This window comes from Condylura cristata, unplaced genomic scaffold (assembly GCF_000260355.1).
Source record: "Condylura cristata isolate star-nosed mole 26May11 unplaced genomic scaffold, ConCri1.0 scaffold00006, whole genome shotgun sequence".
In the NCBI taxonomy this organism is placed as follows: Eukaryota; Metazoa; Chordata; class Mammalia; order Eulipotyphla; family Talpidae; genus Condylura; species Condylura cristata.
Genome location: NW_004567107.1, coordinates 42,824,611 through 42,835,446, shown reverse-complemented (window position 1 = coordinate 42,835,446; position 10,836 = coordinate 42,824,611). Strand labels below are relative to the sequence as shown.

The 10,836-nt window shown below is 39.6% G+C and overlaps 2 protein-coding genes across 2 annotated transcripts in view; one reads left to right on the top strand and one right to left on the bottom strand.

Annotated features, from left to right (window-relative positions):
- Positions 1–199: 199 nt before the first annotated feature.
- SPATA6L (spermatogenesis associated 6-like) overlaps positions 200–10,836 on the top strand; it is a 41,707-nt gene continuing 31,070 nt past the window's right edge. Inside the window, exons 1-2 of the mRNA XM_004677637.2 lie at positions 200–238; positions 4,261–4,398. Of these exons, the coding sequence (XP_004677694.1) occupies positions 200–238; positions 4,261–4,398 (177 nt within the window). The remainder of the gene's footprint in view (positions 239–4,260; positions 4,399–10,836) is intronic.
- PPAPDC2 (phosphatidic acid phosphatase type 2 domain containing 2) lies at positions 1,198–3,991 on the bottom strand. Its single transcript, XM_012721131.1, has one exon. It carries the CDS (start codon positions 3,942–3,944, stop codon positions 3,060–3,062), a length of 885 nt encoding a protein of 294 aa, XP_012576585.1. The 5' UTR covers positions 3,945–3,991; the 3' UTR covers positions 1,198–3,059.

The window sequence follows — 10,836 nt, the reverse complement described above, 5'->3', positions numbered from 1 at the left end:
GAAAGACCCATCCCGGTGGGAGGGTCCTGGGCTGGGGGTGGGTGGGGGTGGGGATGAGAAAGGGGTGTGTGGTGGGGAGGATACAGGGAAAACTGTTGGTAACATTTGCGCTAGAGACTGAACTAAACTAAGAAAAATCGGTTCGAGGGTAGGGTCAAAGGATCATTTAATTTCATTCCTTTCGTCAACGCAGGGAACGATGCCTCTGGAGGTGGTGGTGGAGCTGCAGGTCCGGGCGGTAAGAGATTCACGCACTTCTATTCCTTGTCCCAGATCAGACTCGGCCCAGATAGTTTATACCACCAGCTTCCCAACTAAACACACACACACCCCGGGGCAAATTGTACGTATGTCCCTGAGGTATACATTGGTCTTCCCTTACTACCTAACTTTTCATTCAGCCGAACCTCATCCAGCTTTTCTCTCCAGAGCAAAATTTGTTTCTTAGCTTTATTCTGAAAATTTTGTCCTTTTAAAATAACTCTGTGTTAAGTCCAAGAAAATTCTGTGTTCTTTTTCATGATAAAGATTTGTTGTTAAAAAACAACAAAAACAAAACCCCTTTCATTTAAATAACCAGGGGAGAATTTAATAATTTCATAAAACCCATTATTTCTGATAATACATCACCTATATGAATCAAACTAATATTTTCTATTTCCTCTAGAAATGGCTCTGACTTGATAATCCCAAATGGGATATAATCAACAACAGTTATGTAATTATCCACCAATTAATTTAAGTTTAAGTGTGGCCCTGTGGGCAGTGTGACTCCATTGTTCCAGTCTGGGGGCAGTGATTCCTTTCATCTAAAGTCCATTTTCCAAGGCTTCCATCTGTAGTCACTGAAAGACTGTTGTATGGCTTCACTTCCAACCTCTAGGGGCTTCTCTACTGGTGAAGATTACAAGTACAATACTAACAAACACTGTCTTATCTGCCATGGAAAATATGGTTAGCTTCCATATAGATAATCAGTACTATGGTTTCATAATACCTGCAGTTCTGCAACAAATATTATACAATTTTCCAGTGTTGCCCCACTTAGCTGACAACAAATAGGGCCAGACTATATCAAAATTGTGCAGTAGAGTGAAGGAATTTTTAAGAAGCTTAGTTTTCCTCCTCATTAAGGCAAATGTCAAACAAACTTTCATCTCACTTCATTCCACAATATTGGTTAGTTTTATTTCGATTTTTAAAGTCATTCCTCAGTGTACAATTAATTACTTACAGTGCTCCAAAAGCATCAGCTAATCGACCTGTGTTTTAAAACTCTAGCAATGAAAACAGGGAATTCCAGAAATATAACCAGGAACCAGAGGGTAAACCTAATTTGAGACTCCAATATTTAGATTTATACATTGCAAAGAGGTAATATCATTGCTTGCAAATAATCTGGCCTAAACAATGGATTAAAATAAAGCATTTTCTCCCAAGGCTAAACAGAGCAAACCACTTAGAGCTTCTGTTTGGCTGCTTTGGCAAGTGAAGAGGTAGTATGTCTTCAGGATGTGGTGGGAATGTAAATAACTTTATTTTGAGAAGCAGCTTTTTCTATTTCAGCATGCCTCCCACATCCAGAAAGTTCAATGCTTCCACCCAGTGAGAGACTACTTATCACGATTCTTCATACTGTTACCAGTATGACAGACCAAGGGTCCTAATTCTTTTCATAAATGTCGAACTCTTTGATTATAAAGATTACCTAACGACACCAATTTGCGTGGATAATTAAAGATCCTTATTTTCAGAGAGAGCAACATTTAAAGCACATACCCACTTCAGTCTTTCTTAGTCAAAGAGTAAGTCACCCTGCATTGGGTGGTCTTTGGTCTTGTGATGTGGGGAGGCACCATGGATTAATTCTTTAAATGCAAACATCAATGTTAATGGAAATTTAGGAGTTAGTTATATCTTAAGCCCGGTATAGCAGCAGACTTCCCTCGATGAATTCAGATTAAATACTGTTACCTAAAGTATGCTGTGTACAAGGAATTCCATATGAAAAACTACAATATGTGGCGTCATCCTTGTGACATATATGAAAATGTTTATGCTCTGGCATTGCAAATAATTCCATTATGTTCCCATTTTACTACCTGAATAGAGGAGCATTATTTATTTTGAAGAGATCATAGGCAGTAGGACCCTACCTCCTCCCATACAGGCTCATATCATATGCTACAACTCTTCATTTTGACTTCCCCAGCAACTTAGATTTTCTACCCATTGTTATGCCATGCTACTTATTGTCAACAAAATCAAGCATGAGGCCATGGTCCCAGCATTCCCTTTCTATGGGCATTGTAGATATACCCAACTTTTAAGTGTTTCTTCAAGTATTATCTTGTCCTGTTTCTGAAAGCTAGAAGACTGTATTAGAGTAGTGGAAAATAAATATCTTTACAGATTTTCTGAGGAGGTAGGGGGACCGAGGGAGAAGAGAGAGAGACAGTACTATAATCTTGCTTCTCACTACCCACTCTGCAAAGATGGAAGAGTCAACAGTCAAATAGCTTACCAAGAACATTAGCATTGAGAAGACATCTCCCCAGATGTGGCAACAAATCTTCAAGAAGCACACTAGAAAAGTCTATGTCTTATACTCCTAAAATACTGCTTAAAATCTACTTTTAAAAAAAGGACTAGAGTTAGTTTGTGGCTCATGTGCATGTATATTTACAGAATAAGCATGTTTCTCTTCCCAAGTTCAATTTACAAATATGTTGATTTATGGGATTACTACAAAACACAAATTATGTCAGTTTTTAGAAAAAAGCAACATTATAATCACCCCAGCCTGGAGTCTCTGCTGCTGTCCTGGACATATAATTATTGAATAAATATATAATAATGAGGCATTTTTTTGCTTTCCATAAATATGGTTGTGCTCAGTAATGGCCAGCCAGCATGTGCTCAACCCATCAAGATGACAGTAAATCCCAAAGGAAGTCTGAAATGTCCTAAGGGGCAAGCGAGATGGGTGCTGGTTTATGATGGCATCATTGCTCATGGAAATCTTCAGATCTCCTGGTGCCATGATGAGTAAGGTGGTGTCAGGGTTGGTTCCATAGTACAAAGAGGAATGGAGCATTGTGCGGTGAGAGCCAAAAGTAGTCCACGATGCTGTACTGCATGTAGCCCAGGAAAAAGCCAAAAGCCACGTCTGTGACATTGTGCCGCCCCAGCATGACCCTGGAGAGGCCCAAGATGAAAGCCCACAGTATCACCAACACCCTCAGTGGAATGGCCAGCACCAGGTGGTTCAGAATGAACCGTGACACCAGGGCAGCCCTCGTGGCGTGGCCAGAGGGGAAGGAGTACTTGTCCACAGAGAGGGTAAAAAACATGTCCATCTGGTTGTGTGCTGGGCGGCGCCTGCGGACTAGCCCCTTGATCAGGCCCACCAGTAGCAAGTCCAACAATAGGGCGAAGAGCAGGTTCATCAACACCTCGCGCCCGGCCCAGCTGTCGCTCCTGGACAGGCAGTAGAGGGTGCCCAGGAGCCAGGGGATGCCGTGTCCCGAGATCTCCAATAGCTTCATAAGGGGTCGCACGCTGCCCCAGGACGAGCTCTCTCCCGCGCACACCCCCAGCTTCTTGGACAGCCACAGGTCGATGGCCAGCAGGGAGCGCAAGGCGATGCCCAGGAACGAGGGGTTCAGGTCCATGCGATCTTCGTCAGGCGGGGGGGCCGAGGGCGCCTGCGAGGGTCCAGCCCCGGTCAGGGGGAAGGAACCGCGGCGGTGCACAGGGCTCTCCGACGCGCGGAGCCGGGCGCAGGTGGGGTCAGCGCCCGGCGCACGACTGCTGAGCAGGGACTGGAACTCGAACCTGCTGCCGCCCCCATGGGCCGGGCTGCTAGGGCTGCTGCTGCTGCTGCTGCTCGAAGCGGAGGTGCCCAGCAGCCGTCCGTCTACATTCCTCCGGGGGCTCGGCATAGCGGCTGACCGCCCGGACCCCACGACCCAGCGGGTCTAGAGAGAGGCTTCCCGGGCCTGCAGCGTCTTCCGCTTCCGCACGACCATCCTCGAGAGGCGGAGACAGGCGCCAGCGAGAGGGCAATTGTGACACCTGGCGGAGACCGAGAAGGATCTGGAATTTCCAAATTGAAGAAGGACAGGGGGGAGGGTACTGTTGTGGGAGGTACAGATAAGGGGTTTTAACATTGTTGGAGGGTAGAAGAAGTAGAGCCACCTTTAGGAAAACAAAACACAACAAACTGTTCATTTTTTTTTACCCCTCTTTGCTCTTAAGATTTCTTGCCCAGGGGTGTTCCTTCCTGGCAAGCAAGATGTGTACCTTGGGATCTACTTTCTGAATCAGTACCTGGAGACAGAGTGCTTCCCCCCTGTATTCCCTCTTATGATTCAGCAAAACATGAAATTTGAAAAGGTAATCTTGACTTTCTTATTGCTAAATAGGAGAAATTTAAATTTAGCTGTCTGGAAATCATTTAATTGCTCTTACAAAGAACAGTCTTTATAAGCTTATTACATAAATTTACTTTAAAAAAATTGTGGGCACCTCAGCGTAGTGCCAAATCATAGTTGGAGGTTTTGCTTTTGCATCTCAGGTCTGAACCAAGTCACTTCTATCTAGTGCTAAATACTCTGGTGGATGTTTTCTATTCTTGTAATTCCCATGGCCTTTTCTAACTGGAGCAGAGAGAGAATTTTCTGAATGTTCTTGGAGGTGTTAAAGGCAGTTGCATCACATTTATGACAGAGATGATCAATAACCTAGAAGACTTAAGAAACAAACTTTTTATTGACTCAAATAGTGAAAAGCTATATCAAATTAGTTAAATCCTGTGTCTGAAAACTAGAAGGTTCCTTAGGTCTGAGATTGCTTAGGTCATTCTTAGTTTATTAGCTACAGTGATAGTGTCTAGATTCCATCCCAGAGAATAAGACCATGACATTAACAGCCAAAATATTACTAGTCCTCTTCCCACTTTAGAATATTAATCTCATTAATACAATAAGACCATGACATTAACAGCCAAAATATTACCAGTCATCTTCCCACTTTAGAATATTAATCTCATTAATATAACGCAAGTGACTGTGTGTTGAATGTTTAGTTTTGGAATTTGAAGGTGGAATCAATTTTAAACTTGATAAATTTAATGATTTTTGTCCCTCCAAATATCACTGGGGTGGTCTTGGGGGGAGGAGGTGACTATGGGGAGCCTCCAGAGTAGGGGTTATCAACTTTTTTTTAAAAATTTATTTATTTGTGCATACAGAACTGGGGTACAGGCCAGAGGCCCAGGGGTGGCGAGAGGCTTTACCAGAGACAGAGTGGGGAGCAGAAGTTCACTGCTGAGGGAAGCAGCGGGCAGGGTCAGGAGAGGTCTGCCACACCATGTGGTCACCTCCGGGGCAGGCAGGAATTGAACTCATGCTGAAGTGGCTTTTAGCTTCTTAGTGCTGTGCTTTAACCCGCTGTGCCACCAGGGAGGGCCAGGGTTATCAACTTTTAAAGATCTGGATGGGGGCCCTCTCTGCTATCACCACAAATTAAAGTGTAGCACCAAGAAGCTGTCTGGAGCCACTGCAGCATGAGTATGATCCCCAGCCAGGGAGTGACTCACATGGCATGGCAGGCCTTTTCTGTCTAGCCTGCTGCTCCCTTCAGCAGTGTAGTACTTCATCAGTCTGTCTGTTCTGATCCCCTCTCTGTCTCTGGTAAATCCTCTCACCTCCCCCCTACATCTGGCCTGTACCTCAGTTCTGTATGCAGGAATAGATACATCTTAAAAAAACAAGCAAACAAAAAAAGCAAGAGCTGGATGGTTGCCCAGAAAATAACCTCTCTTTCAGACCTGAGAGTGGGAGAAGAGGTAAGAGTTGAATTTTTAAAGGGCTAGGGCTATCTGTAATATTTAAACAAATTAATTATATTATTAATAATAATTGGAGTAGATTCCATCAAAGTGGCTGGATTTGAGAGGAACAAATGGGTAATTTCTTAGAGTACACAGTAATTTCCAATAGAAATTACTTTTCCATTTAAATGATAGTAGTGGTAAAAGGTAGATGGTAAAATCCAGTTTATTTTTCCCCAAGAATTTCCTAATTAGTTTTAACAACTTTTCATTTGCTTATGTGGAAGACTTTAAATGACTGTAGGGATCATTTAGTCCAACTTCCTTGACTTGTAGAAGGAAAGCATGAAGCTTAGTATCACAATTTAGATGCCACAACTGCCATATTGCAGACTGTGCAATATCATGGATCGTATTTTAATTTTTTAATATGCAATTAAGTAAACTATTTTAAATTTAGAAAAACTGCATTCTTGTGTAAGTTGTTTGGGTTCACATTCCAGAGTTTTTTTCCACTTGACTTCAGTTTTCTCATGCCTGTTCTATGCTCTGGCTGCAAAAACTCGCAGCAAATAGTGAAAATATTTTCTTAGACTTTCTGTGTAATTCAAATTGAACACTCTAAAGCATTTAGATAAGTAAGAAATTACTCATAAAGAATATATGAGCCATTAAATTTGAGCACCTTATATCAATTCATTTTCTGGCCAGGATCACACTTAACGAAATCCTTTGACATGGGTGAAGGGTTACAGTTACTGAAATAACTGAAAAAGAGAAACATCACTTACATTTTCTAGATAAATCCAAATCAGTAAAACAAGAATGGATTATATTTTGTAGTTAAAGAAGATCTGACTTTAGCTCAAGAGCAGACTTTTACCATGCTTAAGATTAAACAACCATTCATTTAAGTCAGAACTTTAATGCCTAAAAAACTCCACTGAAAACGTCTGTTTCTTACAGGGTTCCAGAGTTCAGGGAAAGGGGCATGATACCTTTTATTTCAGCCTTATTCTAGGTACTTTTACCTCAAGGACAAAATATGGAGCTTTGACCCTGGCCAGAGAGGTATCACAGTATTTTTCTTTAAAAAATTTTTTTATTGGCCCTCCCTGGTGGCACAGTGGGTTAAAGCACTGCACTGAGAAGCTAAAGCCACTTCCTCATGAGTTGGATTCCCGCCTGCCCCGGAGGTGACTACATGGCGTGGCAGACCTCTCCTGACCCTCCCGCTGTTCCCCTCAGCAGTATACTTCGTAGATCTGCCTGTTCTGCTCCCCACTCTGTCTCTGGTGAAGCCTCTCACCGCCCCTGAGCCTCTGGCCTGTACCCCAGTTCTGTATGTACAAATAAATAAATCTTAAAAAAAAATTTTTTTAAAAATTTATTTGTGCTTACAGAACTGGGGTACAGGCCAGAGGTGTGGTGGGTGAGAGGATTCACCAGAGACAGAGTGGGGAGCAGAACAGGCAAATTGACAAAGTACATTGCTGACTGGAGTAGTGGGCAGGTCAGGAGAGGTCTGCCACGCCATGTGGGTCAGCTCCCTGGCGGGGCATGGAACTTGTGCTGCAGTGGTGTTATAGGGGAACTTCATAATGCGGTGCTTTAACCCATTGTGCCACCAGGGAGATGCCATCACAGTATTTTTCTTGTACTTCACTTAAAAATTAATGAGACTTGGGCTCTCTCTTGTGGCACAATGAGTTAAAGCACCACATTATGAAGCTCTCCGAAGCCACTGCAGCACTAGTTCACTCCCCAGCCAGGGAGCTGACCAACATGGCGTGGCAGACCTCTTCTGCTGCTCCCCTCAGCAGTGTACTTTGTCAATCTGCCTATTCTACTCCCCACTCTATCTTTGGTGAATCCTCTCACCCACCACACCTCTGGTCTGAACCCCCGTTCTGTAAGCATAAATAAGTAAATCTAAAAAAAAAAAAAAAACAAAAACAAGCAACTAAATGAGACTTGTCCCTTCCTAGTTATTTGTGGATTTTGCTGGAGTGTAGCTCCAGAGCTCCCCCACCTGCCTTTTTTGAGAGTTTAAGTTAGCCATCTTGCTCTTATTGAAACTTACACTAGTGCCTGTTTTCATTAACTGAAAGAAATGTGAAGAGGATATACTTTTAAGACAAAAGTGGAAAGTGAAAATAGCGAATAGTGTGTATTTTGTAGCAGTTGCTATACAGGCACCACATACCCTCAACAGAAAGGTCCTTCCCAAGAACTGCTTTATATACAGGCTGTATATTTAATATATCATTCTTGATTTTTCTATAGCTTAATGTTATTTTAGGCTTTACAAATTATTTGGTAGGTTTTGGGAGAATGGGAATGTTCAAACCATTTTTTGATATAAATTAATGATAATTATCCTTGTACACTTGACTTACAAAAGGTTTCATGGGAATCCTCTACTTTCCCAAAACACAGAAGAAAGCTGTCCTAGTACTTAGTTTTTCTTTTGTGTTATATATAGATAGGATTTTAATTTATATTCCTTTTCAGCACAACCAGTTACTTTAATTAAGAACATTAATGAATACCTTAGTATGCCAAATGTTTTTCTTCCTAGGTACTCAAGCTTAAGACTCTTTGAGGTTGATGCCAGACATGCTTTTACCAACAAGTTTTACGGCTAGGTTGATGACATTGTGAGCATATGCTAGATTCTACTAACTCAAATTTCCCTTGCACTTGGAATTGTGTCAAGTCTTATCCTATAGTCATTTGTTGAACTCCATGATGGTTAAAGATACTTTTATTGAACCTTAAAATAGTATATGACTGGGTTTTAATGTGTTAATTATTTGGAATAATATAACTTATAATTTTATTAATATGTGTCCACAAACACATTGAATATTTATTTTCCCCATTTTTTCTTGCAGGTATTTGAAAATGCAATAGACCCTGGCACTGTAGCAGATATTTTAGAAGGTATTTACTCTAAAAAAAAAAGACTGTTGTGTGTATGTCATTTATTGGTGTAAAATTCTGCTGTTTTCTAAATTGTACTTTTCTGTTTGGTTCATATTTATGTTCCAGAAGGTCTATGTAAAATTTGAGTCATGTTTTTGATTGACAGACCCTTTTCTAGATATGGGTGGAGTTTCCTGGATGGTACAATTTTGTTTATAATAAGAATAAAAATGATTTTTATATAGTCTCATATAAAGGGGTATGTAACCCTTACATAATCCTTGATAATAAATTTTTATCATCACAAAAAAGAAATCATATATGTAGTCTTCCTCATCCCCTCAGCCTTTGGTAACTCCTAACTAATCTTTGTTTCTACAGATTTGCTTATTATGAAATTATACAATCTGTGGTATTTTGTGACTTAATCTTAAGAAATAGTAAGGTAAAATGTCTTTCTGAGATGGGTTGCCATTGTAAGAATGCAGTTTCCCTCATGTTTGTTTAAATCCTAAAGAAAAAATTCAGCATGTTGACTAGTAATACAAGAATCAAGATAATTTCATTTCAATTCCCAAATATTAAACCCAGGTGGTCAACTGATGTGTTGAAAGAACATGAGTACATTTCTCTCCTTTTGATTTATTCTGATTATTCCAAGCAATTAAATGTATTTTATAAAATATCTTAATTAACTTGGTCAGTGGATGAATGGAGTTTTTCAGTGAAGTGTCTTGTACATAAAAGCACAGGCTTTAGGGCAAGCTGCATGGGGTGGATGAAGCCTTGTCACTGTTTTGCCCTAGTTACTACTCTTTTCCTCCTTGAGACTTTAGTTTTCTCATTCATAAACATGGGGGTAATCTTTATGTTTGACTCCCAGGGTTAGGGTTAAAATGAATAAGTATTAGGAATTTCAAGTCTGAAACAAGTGCTTCACACTGTCTTTGGTGGTAATGGCTAGCAAGGATATATTTTCTTGCCATTTGAAAATGTAAACTTATAGGCTGTCTTGACTTAGATTTCTTGGCATTTGAAATACTGTTCTTATGCATTCATGTTTTTTTATAAGCCCACAAAGGGAGAAATTTGCTCTTATTATCTGTTTTTCCCAATTTTACTGAGTTATGATTGTTATATGACATTGTGCAAGTTTAATGTGTACAGTATGTTGATTAGATATACTTAAATCTTAAAATGTTTACCACCATATCATTCATTAATATCTTCATCACATCACATATTTATCATTTCATTTTTGTACTGAGAACACTCTTAAACATTTTTAAGTATATAATACAGTCTTATTAACTATAGTCACTATTGTTTATTTAAATATTTTCATGGCTAATATTTTGTGGGAACTGTCTTGCTATTTTTATTATTATACCATTTATATTTGAAATTGTCTTTATGATTTCAGTTTAGTTATTTCGTTAGAAACTTTGCACATGGACTTAGTTCTAAATATATTTATTTGAACTAGGGAAATATAAAGATGCTGTATTTTATTTTATGTCTAATTTGTATAATCATTTAGCAAGGTAAACTTTTATGTATGAATAAAAATTGTATTTTGATTTAACATCAAAGACATTTGTTATTTCAGTGAGTTATGGGTACATTTTTTAAGACAGGAAATACTGTATCCATTCTGTAAGTACTTTTCAGGGGATAAAATGCTATTTTTATAACTTAACTCCAAACCTTCTACTTATTGGAATTGAGCCACTTTTGATATGTCACCTATTTTAGTATTAACGTAAATGGGATGTTTGTGACAGTTTCTAATTTACAATTAGTGAAAAACTCTGCAATTTTCTGAAGTATTAAAATCTAATTGTTTCCTTTGTAGGCTTCCTAACCAGGTTTGAATTAATACAGCTAGTACCTCCAGGTAAGAGCCAGTAAATGCATTTCTAAATTCTAAATTTCTCTCCTTCCTCAAGCAATTTTCTTGTAATTCCAAGTAAATTTTAATTTTGCTTTCAACTTATTTGAAAAATATTGTTGGTATTTTGAAGGGCATTGCATTAAATTTATATGTCACCTTATGCAGCATAGTCGTTTTG

Excerpts from the sequence above, each read along its gene's own strand:
- PPAPDC2 (XM_012721131.1), bottom strand. The coding sequence starts at position 3,944 with ATGCCGAGCCCCCGGAGGAATGTAGACGGACGGCTGCTGGGCACCTCC.